Here is a 23,006-nt window from a genome sequence, read left to right on the forward strand (position 1 = left end):
GACATCTACGACTTATTTCCAAAGAAGACATATAGGACTTCTTTCCAAAGAAGATATCTAGGTCTTTTTTTCGAAGAAAACATCTAGGTCTTTTTTTCGAAGAGACATCCAGGACTTCTTTTAATAGAATACCTCTAGGTCTTTTCGAATAAAATACCTATTGGGGTTTTTTGATTAGAAAACCTCTAGGCTTTCTTTCAATAGAACTTTGGGATTTTTCTCAATAGAAGACGTCTAGGGCTTTTTTTCAATAAAAGACATCTAGGTCTGTTTTCAATAGAAGATGACTAGGTCTTCTTTAAGTTAAAGACCTCTAGTTTTTTTTTTTTTTTTTAACAGAAGACTTCTAGATCATCTTTACATAAAAATCGTCAAAGTCTTCGCTCAATAGAAAACATCTATCAAGAGAAGATTTCTAGGCCTTCTTTCAAAAGAAGTGTCTATCTCAATAGAAGACGACTAGGTCTTCTTTAAGTGAAAGACCTCTAGATTTTCTTTTAACAGAAAACTTCTAGATGCTCTTTCAATAGAAAACCTGTTGATCTTCTTCGAATGAAGACCTCAAGGTCTTCTATTGGTAGAGAACTCGTATCAATAGAAGACCTCTAGGTATTCTCTTGAAAGAAGACCCGGAGGTCTAGGTCTTCCTTCAAGAGATAACCTCTGGGCTTTCTTTCAAGAGAAGACGTATCCAAGTTTTCTTCAAGGGAATACCTGTAAGTCTTCTTTTAATAGAAGACCCTTTAGTTGTTCCTTCAATAGAAGACCTCAAGGTCTTCCCTCAATAGAAGACCTCAAGATCTTCTTTAAAGAGAATACCTCTAGGCTTTCTTTTAACAGAAAAACTTTCGGTTATCTTTCAAGAGGAGACTTCTAGGTCTTCTTTAAACCGAAGAACTGTAGGTCTTTTTTCAAGAGAAGACCTCTCGGCCTTTTTTCAAGGGAAGACCTCTAGGTCTTTTAAATGAGAAAACCTGTAAGTCTTCATTTAATAGAAGACCCCTTAGTTGTTCCCTCAGTAGAAACCTGGAAGTCTTCTTTCAAAAGAAGACCTCTAGGCGTTTTATCAATAGAAGACCTGAAGGTCTTCTTTCAATAGAAAACCTCAAGGTCTTCTCTCAATAGAATATCCCAAGGTCTTCTCTCAATAAAAAACCTCAAGCTATTCTCTCAATAGAAGACCTCAAGGTCTTCTCTCAATAGAAAACCTCAAGGTCTTCTCTCAATAGAAGATCTCACGGTCTTCTCTCAATAGAAGACCCCAAGGTCTTATCTCAATAGAAGACCTCTCGGTCTTCTTTCAATAAAAAACCTTAATATTTTCTTACAATAGAAGACTTACAGTTTTCAAAGTTTTCTCTCAGTTCTACAGGTCCTTTTTAATAGAAAATCTTTAGAAGTTCTCCAATATAGATAATCGTTGGAAGGTCTTCTATTGCTAAAAGCCCTTATAATGAGGTCCTTTCTAGAATACCCATGAAAGGACTTATTTCCACAGAAGTCCTGCAGAAGGTCTTCTCACAATAGAAGAATTCTAAAAGGTCTTATAAGAATAGAGGACCTCTTTATAGCCTTTGACCTATTTTAGACCTATGAAACGCCTCTTCCGAATAAATTACTTACAAAAAAGCTTCTTTCTGAATGAGGACCTACAGAATCACTTTTCGCAATTGAAGACCTCTCTCTCGTCTTCTCAGAGAAGTAAATCTAGACGGTCTTCCTCATTTCCCATCCCTGCCATCCCGTGGGCAATGATGAAATTACAAATGACTTTAAAATTGATTTCATCAAAGATTGTCAGTGACAACTCCACGCTGAAGAGGGGAAGGACACATGCACGCACTGTCACACTGGGTGGCGTAGGCAGGCACGCACGCACACACTCGTTATCACATTCACAAGGAAATTTGTTATATTGAAACCAGGACGAAAAAAAAACAATGTACTTTTGATTGCTGGATTGGATTTTTTGGTATTTTGATTATCACCTCCCCCTCTCTCTCTCCTCTCCCCCTTATACACCTTAGAGCTTTTTTGCTTGATACTTACATGCTATGTTCACGGTGGCCGCCTGACTTTTTACAACACCCCTCGACGACCAGGCATGGCACTCACACTTGAATGGCCCCTTGCCAAAGTATTCATCCACCAGGTCACGGTGTATGGTTGCAGTCACTTCCTCCAGATGCACCCCCGTATGCGGATCCACGTGCTTGTCGTGCGTTGAGGGCGGGGGTTGTGAGCTGCCGCTACATTTAAAATGCAGCTGCGTAATTGAAAGCAAATAGAGGAAGGCAGTAGGAAGAAAAAACAACAAAAACAACAAAGTATAAGAGTTAATGAAAAACAAGGACACGTTGGTTTTACGTATTTCTCTTTTTTAAATAAACAAAAGAGGTAGTAATAAAAATAATAACAACTACAATAATAACAATTTGTTGTCATGTCCCATTTACCTGCAGGGCATGTGCTGCTTTGCATTTCAATATGGCTGGACGATTTTTAACCACATAAACGCTTTCCGGTTCAGTGAGGAAATAGGGCAACGTCACCCCCGTCTCGGAGGCACCCAGTTTGCCTGTTACAAATTCATCCAGGGTACCGGCAGCTATCACACTTTTATTGACATTACTTGCCGAGGACGATGAGGAGGACGAGGATGCCTCTCCTGAGTGTCCCAATACTCCACCGCCCAGGGACTCTTCATGGAACACGGGAGCCAATGCCGCCTTGCCTTGGCTAAAAACATCACTGCTATCGGGATAGGATGCATCCACATCCACCAGTTTATTCCAATGGGAATATTTACCCCCATTATCACCCGTTTTGCCCCGCAGCATATCGTGCTCTTCCCCACCATCAATCAGTTCATCACTGATATCTTCAAATTTACTAAAAACATCCTCCTCGTTGTCGGCCAACAGCAGTGGCGAATCCTTTGCTGGCAAACTGTTGACACAACAACAACACCACCACGCGCATATTAGCAGATACGTGATCAGGAAACGATATCTTCTTAGATTTGTTTTGCGATGCATTTTTGTGTCGTTGTGTTTGTTATTTTGTTTTTGTTGGCGGAAATGGGAGGAGCGGGAGTCCACTTTCTTCTTCGTTTGCTAAAATGGTTATGTTTTTGTTTTTGTAGGTATTGCGAGTATCCTTGTGTTTTGCTTTTATTGTTGCTGCCAGAGTTTTATTGTTGCTTTCTGGTTTAAATGCCTTGTTTTAAATTCAGTTTCGCTACGTTTTAATGGCCGAAACATGTGGGCAGTATTTTTTTTGGTTTTATTAAATGGTCCTTCGTTGTAAATTTAATGGGATTTCGTTTGTGGCTATTTTTTAGGAGACCTGAAAAGAGAGAGTGAGAGGGAAAATGAAATTTGTTACAAGTGTATAAAATAATTGCAATGGAAATTTGGGATTTAAAATTAAAATCATTAAAAAAGTTAAAGTTGTGCCCGTCTGAGACAAGAAACCCCTTGGATTTTCAAATAATTTTGAAATATGAAAAGCATTTAATTTTCTCAAAGGGAAATTCAATTTTTGATTATCCAACTTTTAGTTTTCAGGGATAATTTAAAAATTCTCAAAGAAATTTTAATGATAGAATCCGTTCTTAAATCCTGAAATCCATGATTTTTACGAATATCTTAAAAAATTAAAACCAATACTGGCATATTTTTTAAAAAAAAAAAAAAGAATTGTGAATAATACTCTAGAGTATTCAAGGACAATTTCGAAATATAATTCGAACTAGGGATTTTCTGAGGTACTTTACGATAAGCAAATTCGTGGATTATAACTCTAGAAGGTAGGTGGGGGTTTTCAATATGAAGAAGTAACAAGTAAAATAGTATCAGTCGGTTTTGCCGAAAAATGTATGGCCCCAGCCTTGAGTTATGATTATTCAAACTGTTGGGCCTTTGTGAGGGATGTTGGCGAATATTGACAAATTCGTATCTGACCTAAGACTGATATAAATATTACAAAATGTCAGATTTGGACTATATCGAGTACTTCCTTCACTTTATATGAAGAGACGTTGACCCTTTGTGGGGGAGGTACCAGAAAAAGTTGTTCGATCTCTACCATATTTATAACAGATCTAGAATTGATAGAAATATTGAGATGTGCCAAGTCTGAATGGAATCGGATATTAATTTGGAATTTTATGAGCTTCATGAATGTTCACAAATACTTGATAGAGTGGACCGATGTATATTTTTTTTGAAAATGTTGACCTTTTGTGGGTGAGGTACCAGAACTCCATATTTCGAGATTGGGAGGGCCCTAAAAAATTCTTTAAAAATCCTTGATAGTCCTTGAAAAATATTCATTAAAAAAATTTCGAGATTATAGCTCAGAAAATTCTTTATAAAATGTTCTGCAAAAATCCTTGAAAGTATTCCTTAAATATCCCAATATTAGGATTCAGAGGGTCCCTAGAACAATTCTTTAAAAATCCATGAAAAATATTCATTTAAAAAAATTTGTGATTACATGTCGGAAAAATCTTAAAAAATGTTCTGGAAAAATCCTTGATGGTCCTTGAAAAGTAATTTTTAAAAACACCTCAATGGTTCTTGCACAAATATTTAAAAAAAATCACAATTGCGGCCTTCATGATCCTTGGAGATTATTATTTATCCACGATTACAGCTCAGAATGAAAAATGTTAAAAATCCTTCAAGGCCCTTCACATTTTTATTTTAAATCTCGATGGTCTTTAAACAAATATTTAAAAAAAATCCACGATTGCGGCCTTAGTGGTCCTTGGAGATTATTATTATTCATCCCGATTACAATATAACAAAGCCATTTAAAATATTTTTTTTTTTAATTTTACGTTTACAATTCAGAAAGTGCTTGAAAAATGTTTTTTTAAAAATCCTTGATGGTCCTTCAACAGATATTTAAACAAATCACAATGGTTCCCCTGAGTGTCCTTGAAAAATATTCCTTACAAAATTCTTAATTATTTTTTGAAATATTTTTTTTTCAGATTCCAGATTATTGCTCAGACAGTCCTTAAAAAAATTATTTTAAAAAAATCGAAAATTAGTACCATTTTGGTTCTTGAAAATCCTTAATTAGAACATCGCAAATCTAAGATCCTTCTGGTTATTGAAGAAATTGGTTTTAAAGTAAAAAAAATAGTCTTTGAAATATATATGTAATAAAAATATAAATATCCTTAAAAAATCTCCGGTTTTTTTGGACCTTGTTTAAATATTTTCGGTCCTTAAAAAATATTTCTAAAGAAAACCACAACTATATCATAGATATCCATTGGAAAATCGTTTTCTTAATACCAGAACTGAATCATTTTCTTTGATATTCATACCGCCTGTGAAGATATCTCAAATCTGTTATGAATCTTGATCCTTGAAAAAAATATTTTTTAAAAATTTTCCTGTAATAATAATTTTGAAATATTTAATGTTACAAAAAATATTCCTTAATAAAATTCCCGACCTTTGTAGCCCTTGTATTTTTTTATAAATCCAAAACTGCAGCTCAAATATTCGTTGGTAATTTTTTTTTAATACCAGAATGGGATATTCATATTTCTTTGATTTTAGTGTTCATAACGCCTTTGAAGACATTTAAAATCTGTTATGAACATTGCCATTTATTCAGTGTCCTCTGGATCCTTGAAAAAAATATTCTTTAAAAAATTTCCTCAAATAATTTTGAAAAATGTAATATTAAAAAAATATTCTTTAATAAAATACCCGGCCTTTGAAGTCCTTGTAATTTTTTTTTCTTAAAAAAGAAATGTAAGGCTGCAACTCAAATATTCGTGGGAAAAATTATTTTGCTTAATACGAGAATAGGATATTGATATTTATTTGAAAAAACTAAACCACTGCCCCTTGAATCCTTGAAAAAAATATTCTTTAAAAAAATTCCTGAAATAATAAGTTTGAAAAATTTAATGTTGAAAAAATATTCTTTAATAAAATCCCCGGCCTTTAAAGTCCTTGTAATTTTTGTTTTCTTTAAAAAAATGCAAGGCTGCAATTCAAATATCTGTTGAAAAAATTATTTTTCTTAATACCAGAACTGGATATTGACATTTCTTTGATTTTCATATTGATAACGACTGTGAAGATATCTAAAATCTTTAATCCACGATTTTTTCTTACAATTATGAACCTTGCCGAAATATTTATTCCAAAATCAAAGTGTCCTTTGGATCCTTTAAAAAAAATCTTTAAAAAAAATAATATCAAATAATATTTTTGAAAATTTTAATGTTGAAAAGATAAATCCCCAGCCTTTGAAGTCCTTGTAATTTTAGTTTTCTTAAAAAAAATTCAAGGCTGCAGCTCAAAGATTCGTTGAAAAAATTATTTTTCTTAGTACCAGAACTGGATATTCATATTTCTTTGCTCTGATATTCAGATATCTCAAATCTGTAATCCACGATTTTTTCTTAAAATTATAAGCCTTGATAAAATATTTATTTCCAAAATCACAGTGTCCTTTGGATCCTTGAAAGAAATGTTCTTTGAAATTTCTTCTGTATAACATTTTCGAAAAATATGGAAAAAATATTCCTTATCAAAAGTCCTCGGCTTTTGAAGTCCCTTTAAAAAATTGTTTTGCCTTTAAAAAAATCCAAGACTCCAGTTCAAATATTCGTTGTAAAAATTATTTCTCCCAATTCCAAATTCTTGATATTCTTTTGCTTTGATATTCATACCGCCTGTGAAGATATCTCAAATCTGTATTTCCTGTATATTAGACAAAAATGTAAAACATATCTGCATACATATCTTAATTACCATTCTCAGCACTATCAGTTCCATGGAATTTAAGAAAAAAACTGAAAAAACAACCATACCGCTCTTTTTGATGGACAGAAGTTGTTGTGGTTTCCTCTTCTCTTCGACGATGAGGACACCTTTTGTAAACCGATGACTTAAAAATCCAAGCATGTATGAATCCATCAAAAAAAAAAAAAAAATAACAACAAAAACATTGTTTTAAATTTATTTCCCCACAACAAAACATACTCACACACATACACACACACACACTTCGGCATATTAGCCATACCGTTCGCATGATGATATTTTGCATACAAAACTAATGGGGATATTAAAACGCCTTTTTAGCCTTGGTCAATATGAACAACGATGACCAATCAAGCAGTCAGTCAGCCAGGCAGGCAAGTTGGCTAGCAAGCTAAGAAAAAAAACCTCCACAATCTTAGCCGTTTCTTCCATGGCCATCGACTATTCATTCTTAAGAAGAAACAAAAAAACAAAACGAAAATAAAAAAAAACATTGCAGACAACTTAACAAAAAAAAACAACAACAACCACAAAAGAAGCGACAAAAATTACAACAACTACCAAGTCATAAAAAATCGTTATCTACAACAGCATTTCCTGAATTTACCCAACGATGGCTGGCAATGGCGGCTTCTAAATGGAAACTGTTTTCAAACCACGACACGAAAAACAAACATTGTCAACTTGTTATAATCGCCAAAGTCGAATCAAATATTCACACACACACATTACATACATATCATACATATATATGTATGTAGTTACATGTAACTACTTACGAGACAAAGTTTCTTCAAATGATTGCAGAGACACAAAGCTCAAAGCCTCCCATATTTATTACCAATCGACTTGTAGTTCCAACACACACACACACACACACATAAGCATACTGAAACCCCCAACCTCCCTTCTTTAAATTTCTTCAAAGTTACTTACTTTGAAACTTAACATATCTGCATATCTTGGGGCTTAAGCCATCTTCGCCATGGCACCCCTAGCCAAGTAATTTCACTGCTTCGCATGGAGTTCTGTTCCCATTTGGAGTTGTTAAATAAATATCTGTTCATCCGTCCGTCTGTCTGTCTCTCTCACCAATTATCCCTGTATAATTCCTTCGAGTCGATATCATTTGCCTTAGTCGAGTATAAAACAAGCGGACAAAGTCGAAGAAGAATACGTTTTCGGTCAAAAGTAATTATGACCAACAAAAGCAAGTTGGACTTAATTCCATCTCCATTGCCATGGACATTTTAAGACTTTTCTTTGACGCTGGCAATTGCATTCGAGTCAATTGTCTTGGGTTAGGAGGTGGGTATGGTAAGGGATGGGAAAGGGAAAAATTATAAAATTATTTGCAAGCAAATGACCAAAAAATATGTATTCAAGTTATCCACTCGGGCTAAAGGCATTATCCGAGGTATTCAAAGAGGTTAAATCTATTATCCACTTTATCCAGATTACAGAAATCTATTATCTATACATCGAAATGGAAAAAAAGGTTTCATTTTTGTTTTTTTTTTTATCCAAATGGCATAAATGAATTATCCTGTCCTAAAAATATTATCCGCGTTATACGAATAGCCTAGATGCTTTATCCAAGTTGCCCAACTGAGCCAATTTCATTATCCGCTTTATCCGAATATCTTAAATAATTTATCCATGTTATCCAGAATGTCTAAATGCATTATCCGCATTATCCAAGTATCCTAAATGCCTTATCCGCATTATCCATATATCCTAAATGCTTTATCCACGTTATCCAAAATGTCTAAATTCATTATCCGCATTATCCAAATAGTCTGGATTCATTATCCGCGTTATCCAGGAAGTCGAAAAATATTATCCGCATTATCCAAGAGGTTAAAATGTTTTATCGCTGCTATCCAAACAGACTAAAAGTATTATCCATATTATCCGAATAGCATACATGAATTATCCAACTGGGTTAAAATATTATCCGCGTTATACGAATAGCCTAGATGCTTTATTCAAGTAATCCAACTGAGCTAAACTCATTATCCGCATTATCAAAATATCCTAAATGCTTTATCCACCTTATCCAAAATATCTAAATGAATTATCCGCGTTATCCAGGAAGTCGAAAAGTATTATCCGCTTTATTCCTGCTACCCAAACAATCGTTCTAGTTATCCAACTGAGCTAAACTCATTATCCGAATTATCCAAGTATCCTAAATGCTTTATCCAAAAAGTCTAAATGCTTTATCCGCGTTATGCAAACAGTCTGGATTCATTATCTATGTCATCCAGGAGGCCGAAAAATATTATCCGCATTATCCAAGAGGTTAAAATGTTTTATTGTTGCTATCCACATAGTTTAATTGCATTATCCATCTGGGCTAAAAATATTATCCGCGTTATACGAATAGCATAGATGCTTTATCCAAGTTATCTACTGAGCTAAATTCATTATCCGAATTACCCAAATATCCTAAATTATCCATGTTATCCAAAATGTCTAAATGCATTATCCGTATTATTCAAATAACCTATATGCTTTATCCGAGTTATCCAGGAAGTCGTATATTATTATCTGCCTTATCCAAGCAGTTAAAATGTTTTATCCCTTCTATCCAAGCAGTCTAAATGCATTATCCATTTTATTCAAATAGCATACATGAATTATCCACATTATCCAACCGGGCTAAAAATATTATCCGCCTTATAGAAATAGCCTAGATGCTTCGTTCCAGTTATCCAACTGAGTTAAACACATTATCCGCATTATCCAAGTATCATAAATGCCTTATCCGCATTATCCAAATATTCTAAATATCCGCATTATCCAAATAGTATATCCGCATTATCCAAATAGTCTGGATTTATTATCCACGTTATCTAGGAAGTCGAAAAATATTATCCGCGTTATCCAAGAAGTTAAAATGTTTATCCTTGCAGTTCAAACAGTCTAAATGCATTTTCCACTAAACTATAGCTGATAGCTAAACTGATTATCCGCATTATCCAAATATCCTAAATGCTTTATCCGCGTTATCTAAAACGTCTACATGAATTATTCGCGTTATCCAAATAGTCTGAAGTTATTATCCACATCATTCAGGAAGTCGAAAAGTATTATCCGCGTTATTCCTTCTATCCGAGAAGTCTAAATGCATTATCCATTTTATCCAAAATAGCATACATGAGATATCCACATTATCCAACCAGGCTAAAAATATTATCCACGTTACACAAATAGGCCAGATGCTTTGTTCTAATTATCCAACTCAGCTAAACTCATTATCCAAGTATCCTAAATGTTTTATCCAAGTTATCCAAAATGTTTAAATACATTATCCGCGTTATCCAAATAGTCTGAACCCATTATCCACGCCATCCAAGAAGTCGTAAAGTATTATCCACGTTATCCAAGAAGATGCTTCGTTCTAGTTATCCAACTCAGCTAAAATCATTATCCGCATTATCCAAGTATCCTAAATGCTTTATCCACGTTATCCAAAATGTCAAAACTCATTATCCGCGTTATTTAAATAGTCTGGATTTATTATCCACATTATCCAAGAGGTTAAAATGTTTTATCCCTGCTATCCAAATACTCTAAATGCATTGTCCATTTTATCCAAATATCCCCAACGGGGCTAAAATATAATCCGAATTGTACGAACAGTTGAAATGTTTTATCCAAGTTATCGAAATTTATTATCCGCATTATCCAAATATCCTTATAACGTTATCCAAAATGTCTAAATGCATTATCCGCATTATACAAATAACCTAAATGCTTTATCCAAGTTATACAAATAGTCTGGCTCCATTATCCACTTTATGCAGAAGGTAGAAAGTAATTATATGCGTTATCCAGGCATCGAAAATGTATTATCCGTTCCATCCAAATAGCGTCAATGCAATATTCACTTTATCTCAATAGTTTAAATTTATTATCCATGTTATCCAAATGGTTTAGGTATTATCTACGTTATCCAAAGGCTCAGGATGCATTATCCACGCTATCCAAACGATTAAAATGCATTACCCACCTTATCCAAATCCTCAGGATGCATTATCCACGTTATCCAAATCCTCAGGATGCATTATCCACGTTATCCAAATGCTCGAAATGCATTATCCACGTTATCCAAATAATTAAAATGCATTATCCACCTTATCCAAATGCTCAGAATGCATTATCCACGCTATCCAAATGATAAGAATTCACAATCCACATTATCTAAATAGTATTAATACATTATCCACGTTATCCAAAGTGTTAGAATGCATTATCCACGTTATCCAAATGGTAAGGATGCATTATCCAAATGCTCAGAATACATTATCCATATTATTCAAATGCTCGTACTACGTTATCCAAATAATTAAAATCCATTATCCACGTTATCTAAATGGTTTGGAAGCGTTATCCGCGTTATCCAAATAGTGAAAATGCAGTATCCACGCTATCCAATGGCTCAGAATATATTATCCACGTTATCCAAATATTTAAAATCCATTATCGTTTCCCTAATTGTCTGAATGCATTATCCATGTTATCCAAATGGTTTGAAAGCTATCCAAATGATTAAATATAATAATCCAAATGGTCAGGATGCATTATCCATGTTCTCCAAGTGGTTAGAACTCATTATCCACGTTATCCCAATGGTTAGAACTCATTATCCACATTATCCCAATGGTTAGAACTCATTATCCACGTTATCCCAATGGTTAGGATGTATTATCCAAGCTATCCAAATGGTTAGAATTCATTATCCACGTTATCCAAATGGTTGAGATGCATTATCGACGTTCTCCAAGTGGTTAGAACTCATTATCCACGTTATCCCAATGGTTAAAATTAATTATACACCATATCCAAATGGTCAGGATGCATTATCCACGTTATCCAAATTATAAGGATGCATTATCCTCGTTATCCGAAGGGTAAGAATCCATTATCCAAATGACAAGGATGTATTATCCATGTTATCCAAATGGTTGAGATGCATTATCCACGTTATACAAGTGGTCACAATAGGTTATTCAAGAGATCCAGATGGTTAGGATACATTATCCAAGTTATCCAAATGCTCAGAATACTTTATCCACTTTATCCAAATAGTTTGGAAGCATTATTCTTGCTTTCCAAAAGTAAGGATACACGATATCCAAATAGGCGGGATACATTATCCACGTTTTCCAAATGGTATAGAGGCATCCAAATGATGTAGAAGCATTATCCCATTAGCGAAATGGTATAGAAGCATTATCAACGTTATCCAAATGGTTGGAATGCATTATCCGCGTTTTCCAAATAGTTAGGATATATTATCCACTTTATCGACATAGCCTACATTTGTTATCCATGTTGTTTAAAAAGCGAACATGTATGATTCACGTTATGGAAATATTAAAAATTCGTTATCAGCATTTTGCTAAATGTCTAAATTTAAAATCTTTATTTTCCGAACACCAAATATGGTTTTTCACATTTATCCAAGTTTTCTGATCATTTAAAAATCCCAAGCAATGAAAATTCACTATCTGCCTCATCCAAAATTTCCATACAAAAATATTTCCCATAAATTTCCACACATCCCTACATTCCCATCCAAATACACACAAAACATATATACATATGATTGCAATGTTGCCAGTTCGAGTATTTGTTACAGAAGTAATTTTTGAAAATTTTCTTGTCTTAAATTGGACACCATTGAGTGGTGTTTATTATAATCTTATTTGCATAATGCCCGACAAACAAATATTAGATTCACACACACACACGCACACATACCGAGTGGCAGGCAGACGGACATAAATAAGTTGTAGCCACATTCTACACATAGCCAACTTCTGGCGTTGCAACTGCATTTCTGTATTCTAATGCGATCTTAAAGAAGCTTGAACTGCATGGTGCAACAACCAACCAACAGCCGAACAACGGCAACGGTCAAATGTGTGGTGTGGTGTGAAGCAATGGTCTGGTTTGCTTCGCTTTGGTATTAGCCGTTCATTCAATGGCCATTGCCATTGCAACATGGTATGCCCTGCACTGCATTTACTTACTTCAAGTTGGAATGTCTAAGAAACTTTGCTGTTAGACGACGGTGACGACAACGACAGCGAACGATTAGCATTGGTAAGGTCAGTTTCTTAACGGCCAAAATGGACTGGGGGCGAAAGAAAACGAAAGAAGAACGAATCGAAAAGAAACGATAAAGACATTGACCATGTTGCTTGTCATACATTTTATGCCGCCAACAGTCATCCAAATGTTGACTAAGAGTCATACCACACACACACACACACACACACACACACACACACACACACACACACATACGAATATTTACTATCGCATTGCACACAGGTAGAAGAGGTACATGCATTCATGAAATTGTCAACATGTCTAATAAAAGTATGAGAAGTGTAATTTCGAACAACACTTGGAGAAAATTGCGTGGGTCGGAGAAATAAGACGGGGTAATAATTATCATAATTATGGTTGTGTTCACTTGCACGCCCCTGTTGGAAGAGGAGTGGATACATTGGGGCCATTTTTTTTTCAAGGGGGCTGATTTCGATGTGAAGGTTATGGAAATGGTCAGAAGGCATTATCAATGTTATCCAAAGGGTAGGGATTCGGAGTCCACATGGTGAAAATGCATTATCCACGTTATTCAAATGGTCGGCATGCATTATCCACGTTATCCATACGGTCAGGAGGCATTATCCACTTTATCCAAAAGGTCAAAATGCATAATCCATTTTATCCAAATGGTCAAAATTCATAATTGATTTTATCCAAATGGTCAGAATACATTATCCACGTTATCCAAATGCTTAAGACGCATTATCCGCGTTATCCAAATGATCCGAAATGCATTATTCACGTTATTCATGTGGTCGAAATAAATTATCCAAGTAGTCGAAATGCATATTCACGTTATTCAAATGCTCGAAACGCATTATCGGTGTTATCCAAAATACTCGAGACGTTATCCAAATGATCAGGATGCTTTATCCTGATTATTCAAAGGTTCAAAATACATTATCCACGTTATCCACATGGTCGGGATGCATTATCCTCCTTATCCAAATGGCCAGGATGCATTATCCACCTTATCCAAATGGTCAGAATACATTATCCACTTTATCCAAAAGTTCGAAATGCAATATCCACATTATTCAAGTGGTCGAAATAAATTATCCAAGTAGTCGAAATGCATATTCACGTTATCCAAATGCTCGATGCTTTATCCTGATTATTCAAAGGTTCAAAATACATAATGCAAATTATCCACATGGTCGGGATGCATTATCCTCTTTATCTAAATGGTCAGGATGCATTATCCATATTATCCAAAAGCATGAAATGCAATATCCACGTTATACAAATGCCTGAGATGCATTATCCACTTTATCCAAAGGTTCAAAATACATTATCCACGTTATCCACATAGTCAGGATGCTTTATCCTCGTTATCCAAAGGTTCAAAATACATTATCCACATGGTCAGGATGCATTATCCACGTTATCCACATGGTCAGGATGCATTATCCACCTTATCCAAATGGTCAGGATCCATTATCCACCTTATCCAAATGGTTAGAATACATTATCCACTTTATCCAAAAGCTCGAAATGCAATATCTGCGTTATAATAATGCCTGAGATGCATTATCCACGTTATCCAAATTGTCCTGACACTTTATCCTCGTTATCCAAAGGTTCAAAATACATTATCCACGTTATCCACATAGTCAGGATGCTTTATCCTTGTTATCCAAAGGTTCAAAATACATTATCCACGTTGTCCACATGGTCAAGATGCATTATCCTCCTTATGCAAATGGTCAGGATACATTATCCATCTTATCCAAATGGTCAGAACACATTATCCACGTTATCCAAGTGGTTGAAATATATTATCCATATTATCCAAGTGGTCGAACTATATTATCCGCGTTATCCAAGTAGCCGAAATGCATATTCACGTTATCCAAGTGCTCGAAATACATTATCCGCGTTATCCAAAATGCTCGAGACATTATCCAAGTTGTCAGTATGCTATATCCTCGTTATGCAAATGTTTGGATGCTTTGCAAAGGTCGGGATGCATTATCCACCTTATCCATGGTTCAAAATGCGTTATCCACGTTATCCAAATGGTCGGAATGCATTATTCACCTTATCTAAATGGGCAGAATACATTATCCACGTTAGCCAAATCCTCGAAATGCCTTATCCACGTTATGAAAAATGTTCGAGACATTGTCCACTTCATCAAAATGGTCAGAATACATTATCCACATTATCCTAATCCTCGAAATGCCTTATCCACGTTATTAAGATGGTCGGAATGCATTATCCGCGTTATCCAAACGGTCAGGAGACATTATCCACCTTATCCAAATAGTCAAAATGCATCATCCACGTTATTCAGATGGTCAAGTAGCATTGTCCGCATTCTCTAAACGGTCAGGAGGCATTATCCACTTTATCCAAATGGTCAAAATACATTATCCACGTTATCCAAATGCTCGAAAGGCATTTTTCAAATGGTTGGAATGCATTATCCGCGTTATCCAAACGGCCAGCAGGTTTTATCCACTTAATCAAATGGGCAAATGATCAGAATACATTATCCACGTTATCCAAACGCTCGAAATGCGTTATCCACGTTATCCAAAATGCTCGAGACGCTATCTAAATTGTCAGGATGCTTTATCCTCGTTATCTAGAGGTTCAAAATACATTACCCATGTTATCCAAATAGTCGGGATGTATTATCCATATTATCCAACTAGTCAAAATGAATAATCCAGTTTATCCAAGTGCTTGTCACAAATTATCCAAATGTCATATGCTCAGAATACATTATCCACGTTATCCCAATGCTCGAATAGCGTTATCCAAAATGCTCGAGACGCTATCTAAATTGCGAAAATGCTTTGTCCACGTTCCCAAATGATCAGAATACATTTTCCCCTTTGTCAAAATGCCTAGGATGCCCTATCCCCTCAGCCAAATGGTCAGGATTATCCACATTATCCGGGAGCTTGAAAGAAATTCTCAAAGTAGTTGAGGTGTGAAATCCACATTTTCCCAGTTATTCGAAACCATTATCCACATTATCCACGTTTTAGAAATGCTTTATCCACCTTATCCTCGGTTTAGAAATGCTTTATCCGCGTTATCCCAATTATCCATGTAATTCAAATTATCCAAACGGCTTATCCACCTTATCCAAGTTGTCGAGATCCACTTTATCCCAATACCCCATTATCGACAATGGCAAAATGTCGTTTATATCTTATCCCCATCCGTCTATCCATCCCTACCGAAAGGGTTAATTGCCAAAGGAAAAGTAGTTCCCATTTTAAGAGTGTACAAATTCTCCGGACACTTCCAACAAAGCCCAAATGACAAAAGGGTTCCATTGTGTTTGAAATTTGTTACCATTGTTACTTGCTATTATTACAAGGAACTCCAGAACTACATTTTCTTCTCCGCTCTCATCTTTACCCTCCTTTCGGCGTCTTTTCTCCTCCCCTTAGTTCATTGTGGCAACACAATTTTGCCATTCTTCTATTTGAACAATGAATGGTTCGACATAACAGACGACTTCAATTTACTTTTGTTTTGGCATATTTTACTCTTTGTCAAAGTCGGGGTTTTCAGGGAAATGTGTTTTGGAAACACACACACACAACAAGGCCTGGTCATACAGTCAGCCTGCCTGTCGTCCCTTTGTCACAGTAGCGTATGGACGGAAAGTATCGAATATTCTTCTAAGACGTTGGCCCAACAATCAGTCAAGATATAATTATAGATATTGGTTGGCAGGTGGTTGTGTTGGTAAAATTGGCAAAAAAAAAAAAAAAGAAAATATGTTCTTAGACGAGGATGATATTGGCCAAGAGAACCCAACTCTGCATTGCCAATGAATAGCAACAACCATAACGTCCATTTCCTTTTCAATGGAGTTGACATTTTGCTGACAAACTGCAACCTGCCGCTGTGACTGCAGCCGTAAGTTTAGAATGCGGAAAACATGTCATAACTGCAAGTGAGTAGGCAGGTAGTCAGCCAGCTAAGTAGATAGCAGCTAGCTTGCCTGGCTATCCATATCTCTGAACATGCGGTGTCATATCCATATCGTAACAGCCAAAGCAACAGCATTGCCGATGTCGTTGTCGTCCATTATCATTACAGTGCATTACACCCGAACTAATTATATGCATGTCAGGGGTAATGCTTTGCTTTTGTAAGGAGCTCAACGGATCGGAGCGACAAAGGTAGGGAAGGTGGCTCAAGAACACAAAGACGAATGGATGGATGGATGGATGGACTTTGTTGATTATTATTTCAATTGCATAGAATTCTTTTGGTTAGGGAGTGATTTTTTGAAGTTGCTGTTGTTGATTTTTTTCTTTTCCTTTTCCTTTGACAGAAGGTATTTTCCCAGCGTTGAAAGCGCTTTTCTTTGTTTCCAAACTAACAAAAAGGGAAGTTGTTGAAAAATCTATTGTGAAAATACATAGTAGTTAGATTTGTTGTCTGATAAATGGAAAATCATGTTGAATTTCCCCCCAGGGGAGAAAATTGAAATAATGGCCATGTAATGCGAAGCGTTACGGAGGAGAATTTAAATACCTGAGTTGTTAATAAATAATTTATCCATGTTATTTGGATAAACCAGTAAAGAAAGTCCTAAAGTCGGGCCGAGCCGATTTTATGATACCCTACACCACTTTGCTAATTTAGTTGAGCTCCACTTAATAATTAAATTTTTTAATTTTATGGGAGAATTCAATCATAGACGCTATGATTATAATTGTTATCTAAAAGGACTAAATATGCCGAAGCATTTGTATCTTTTAAATTCGGACTTGTATTGCCCATTTGGTGCACAATTAATTTGAAATCGGATAAAAATATATATGGGAACTATATCCAAATCTGAACCGATCTCGATAAACTTTGGCAACGATATTTCTGAGCTGTATTTGATATATTTCCCTGAATATCGTTTTTACCGAGTGCATATTACGGCTGTGGGTAACAAATACAATAAATCGGATGAACAATATATATGGGAGCTATAACTATATCTGAACCGATCTTCACCAAATTTGACATACTAGCTTCTAGACTCAATTTCGGTCGTAAGTGCCAATTTCATCCCATTTGGACAAATAGTAGACGTTTGGTGCACAATAAATGGTAAATCGGACGAAGTTATATATGGGAGCTATATCCAAATCTGAACCGATCTCGATAAAATTTGGCAAAGATATTTCTGAGCTGTATTTCATATATTTCCCTGAATATCGTTTTTACCGAGTGCATATTACGGCTGCGGAGGACAAAAATAACAAATCGGATGAACAATATATATGGGAGCTATAGCTATATCTGAACCGATTTCGATAAAATTTGGCATACTTATTTTCAGGCCTAATTTGGTTGTATGTGCAAAATTCCATACTATTCGGACTGATATTACACGTTTGGTGCACAATAAAAGGCAAATCGGACGAAGATATATATGGGAGCTATATCTAAATTTTGACCGATTATCTCCAATTTCAATAGGGTTCGTCCTTGGACCAAACAAATGATCTGTGCAAAATTTCATCTGGATCGGGCAATAAATGCGACCTGTACTTTGTTTACAAAAATACATGGACAGACGGACAGACGGACGGACGGACATGCATAAATCGACTCAGAATGTGATTCTATGCAGATCATCGAAAGGAACTATGGGTCTATCTCGTTTCCTTTTGCCTGTTACAAACAAATGCACAAAGACATAATACCCTGACCACTTTGTGGTGTTTGGCCCAAGAACGAACCCTATTGAAATTGGAGATAATCGGTAAAAATTTACATATAGCTCCCATATATATGTTCGTCCGATTTGCTTTTTATTGTGCACCAAACGTGTAATATCAGCCCGAATAGTATGGAATTTTGCACATACAACCAAATTAGGCCTGAAAATAAGTATGCCAAATTTTATCGAAATCGGTTCAGATATATAGCTCCCATATATAACTTCGTCCGATTTACCAAACGTCTAATATTTTTCCAAATGGGATGAAATTTGGCACTTACGACCGAATTGAAAGTAGAAGCCAGTATGTCAAATTTGGTGAAGATCGGTTCAGATATAGCTATAGCTCCCATATATATTTTTCATCCGATTTGTTATTTTTGTCCACCCCCGCCGTAATATGCACTCTGTAACAACAATATTTGGGGAAATATATCAAATGCAGCTCAGAAATATCTTTGCCAAATTTTATCGAGATCGGTTCAGATTTGGATATAGCTCCCATATATAACTTCGTCCGATTTCAAATTAATTGTGCACCAAATGGGCAATACAATTTCGAATTTAAGATACAAATGCTTTGGCATATTTAGTCCTTTGAACTTTAAATAATAATTATAATCATAGCGTTTATGATTGAATTCTCTCATAAAAACTTTTAGTTGTTATGTGGAGCTCCACCAAATTAGCAAAGTGGTGTGGGGTATCATGAAGTCGGCCCCGCCCGACTTTAAGACTTTCTTTACTGGTTATTGCATGGATAAGGTGGTTTGGCAACATTGATAAGGAGGTTTGGCAACATGGATAAAGTGGATAATGCAGTTTTCTTTTGTGGATAATGGGGATAATGCATTTGGCCACGCGGATAACACGGATAACTCATTTTTAAGACATTACCAATGCGGATAAAGAATTTTTGTCACGCGGATAACGTGGATAACTCATTTTTATGACATTACCAATGCGAATAAAGAATTTTTGTCACGCGGATAATGCATTTTTGTTATATGGATAATATAATTTTGTTACAAGGATAATGCAGTTTTGCTATGTGGATAACGGGGATTATGTATTTTGCCACACGGATAACTCATTTTTATGGCATTACCAATGCGGATAAAGAATTTTCGCCACTCGGATAACGGAGATAATGCATTTCTGTTGCATGGATAACGTAGTTTTGTTAAATGGATAACGGGGATAACGCAGTTTGTTATGTGGACAACGGGGACTATGCATTTTAGCACGCGGATAATGTGGATAACTCATTTTTATGGCATTACCAATGCGGATAAAGAATTTTTGCCACTCGGATAACGTGGAAAATTCATTTTTGTTAAATGGATAATGCAGTTTTGTTAAATGGATAACGGGGATAATGCAGTTTTGTTATGTGGACAACGGGGATTATGCATTTTGCCACGCGGATAACGGGGATAACACTCTTTTATTACCTTTACAATATGAATAAATTTTGATAATGTGGATGACGCTTCATTAGGAGCGTGGATAAGGCCTTTGCAGAATAAATAATGTGAATAATGAGTTTGAGACAATGTGGAGAATGGTTTGACAGCATGGGATAATGCGGATAATGCTTTTTATAGCCTTTTGATAACGCTACTGCAGCCTTTGGATAATGCGGATAATGCTTCGATCCCTCATATATTGAGTGGATTTTATTTGGGAAATGTTTATAACGCTTCTAAAGCATTGGATAACCATCAAATAACGTGGATAAAGATTTTTTTGGCATATGGATAACGTGGAGAACGCTTCTACTGCCTTTGGATAACGTGGATAATGGTTTTATAGTATACGGAGAACATGGATAATGTTTCGACAGTCTTCGGATAAGGTGGATAATGGTTTTACAGCATGTGGATAAAATGGATAATGGTATTATAGCATGTGGATAAAGTGGATAATGGTACTACAGCATGTGGATAAAGTGGATAATGATTTTACAGTTTGTGGATAACTTGGATAATGGTTTTACAGTTTGTGGATAACGTGGATAATGGATTTACGGTGTGTGAATAACGTGGATAATGGTATTACAGCAAGTGGATAACGTGGATAATGGTATTATAGCATGTGGATAAAGTGGATAATGATTTTACAGTTTGTGGATAACGTGGATAATGGTATTGCAGCATGTGGATAACGCGGATAATGGTTTTCAGCATGTGGATAACGTGGATAATGGTATTGCAGCATGTGGATAACGCGGATAATGGTTTTACTGCATGTGGATAACGTGGATAATGGTTTTACAGCATGTGGATAAAATGGATAATGGTATTATAGCATGTGAATAAAGTGGATAATGGTTTTACAGTTTGTGGATAACGTGGATAATGGTATTGCAGCATGTGGATAACGCGGATAATGGTTTTACTGCATGTGGATAACGTGGATAATGGTTTTACAGCATGTGGATAAAATGGATAATGGTATTATAGCATGTGGATAAAGTGGATAATGGTATTACAGCATGTGGATAAAGTGGATAATGGTATTACAGCATGTTGATAACGTGGATAATGGTTTTATAGTATGTGGATAACGCGGATAATGGTATTACACCTGTGGATAACTTGGATAATGGTTTGCAGTATGTGGATAACGTGGATAATGATTTTACAGTATGTGGATAAAGGTTTTACTGCATGTGGATAACTTGTATAAGGGTTTAACTGCATTTGGATAACTTGGATAGTGGTTTTACAGTATGTGGATAACGTGGATAATGCCATCACAGCATGTGGATAACGCGGATAATGGTTTTACAATATGTGGATATCGTGGATAAAAGTTTTACAGCATGTGGATAACGTGGATAATGGATTTACAGTGTGTGGATAATGGTATTACTGCATGTGGATAACGTGGATAATGGTTTTACTGCATGTGGATAACCTGGATAATGGTTTAACTACATGTGGATAACCTGGATAATGGTTTTACTGCATGTGGATAACCTGGATAATGGTTTAACTGCATGTGGATAACCTGGATAATGGTTTAACTGCATGTGGATAACTTTGATAATGGTATTACAGCATGTGGATAACGTGGATAATGGTATAACAGCATGTGGATAAAGGTTTTACAGCATGTGGATAACGTGGATAATGGATTTACAGTGTGTGGATAACGTGGATAATGGTTTTACTGCATGTGGATAACTTGGATAATGGTATTACAGCATGTGGATAACGTGGATAATGGTTTAACAGTATGTGGATAACGTGGATAATGGTTTTACTGCATGTGGATAATGGTTCGACAGCACGTGGATAACGTGGATAATGGATTTACAGTTTGTGGATAATGGTATTACAGCATGTGGATAACGCGGATAATGGTTTGACAGCATGTGGATAACGTGGATAATGGTATTACAGAATGTGGATAACGCGGATAATGAGTTTATCACATCCGGATAAAGTGGATAATATTCCTATAGTCTTTGGAGAACGTTTTACAGCACATGGACAACGCGGATATTGCTTTTTTGGCAAATGGATAACGTGGATATTATGTTTCCGGCATTGGGATAACGTGATTTAACAGCATTGACATGGCGCGGATAATGCTTATATAGCTTTTGGATGACGCGGATAATACCTTTATAACATACGGATAACTTGGATAATGGGTTTGCTGCATATGGATAAAGTGGGTAATGCTTTTACGGTATTGGCATAAGGTGGATAATGTATTTACGTCGTATGGGAAACGTGGATATGCCCTGCCGGATAATGCCTTTATGGCATACGAATAGCGGGGATAATATGTCTACATCCTATGGATAACGTGGATAAAGTTTCCGCAGCATTTGGATAATGTGGATAATGCTATTGCAGAATATGAATAATGTGGGTAAAGGTTCTACAGCATTTGAATAACGTGGATAACTTTTTCATAGCATTCGGATAATACGGATAATTATGTAGCAGTTATATGGTTTGGATAAAATAGATAACGATTAGGTGTCTTAGGAGTCATGTCAAGAAATCAAAAAATCTAAGTTTTCTTGAAACAAGTCAAACCTATGGACATTTTCCAAGAGACGTTTTTAGACTCGCTTCGGACTTATGGCCCATTTTGAAAATTTAAGCAAAAATCTCCCCAAAACTTTAAAACTTTATCAAAAGCAGTTGCGGAACTCCACGAATTCTAATTAAAGAGTTTTGGTCAAAAGCAAATATTTTTCCAGCCATGCAATGTATGGCCAACACCACTAAAAACGTTTAGTTTTTGTGTCCTTCATTTGCATGGCTGTTCATCACTTGGTGCCTCTCTTTTTTTGTGAGGCAGGCAGGCTACATTTGACTACCCGCCTAGCTGGCTGAGTGTCTTTTCATTTCATG

The 23,006-nt window shown here is 35.7% G+C and overlaps 1 protein-coding gene across 2 annotated transcripts in view; it reads right to left on the reverse strand.

Moving 5' to 3' along the window:
- LOC101890182 (netrin receptor unc-5) overlaps nt 1–23,006 on the reverse strand; it is a 141,979-nt gene that overhangs the window by 37,754 nt on the left and 81,219 nt on the right. For both annotated transcript variants that reach the window (XM_020034772.2, XM_011291879.3), the window contains exons 3-4: nt 2,457–3,348; nt 2,050–2,266 (exon numbers count right to left, since the gene is read on the reverse strand). In XM_020034772.2, coding sequence (XP_019890331.1) covers nt 2,050–2,266; nt 2,457–3,038 — 799 coding nt within the window. In that variant the 5' untranslated portion in view covers nt 3,039–3,348. The remainder of the gene's footprint in view (nt 1–2,049; nt 2,267–2,456; nt 3,349–23,006) is intronic.

The sequence above is a fragment of the Musca domestica genome, unplaced genomic scaffold (genome assembly GCF_030504385.1).
Source record: "Musca domestica strain aabys unplaced genomic scaffold, Musca_domestica.polishedcontigs.V.1.1 8, whole genome shotgun sequence".
Lineage (NCBI taxonomy): Eukaryota > Metazoa > Arthropoda > Insecta > Diptera > Muscidae > Musca > Musca domestica.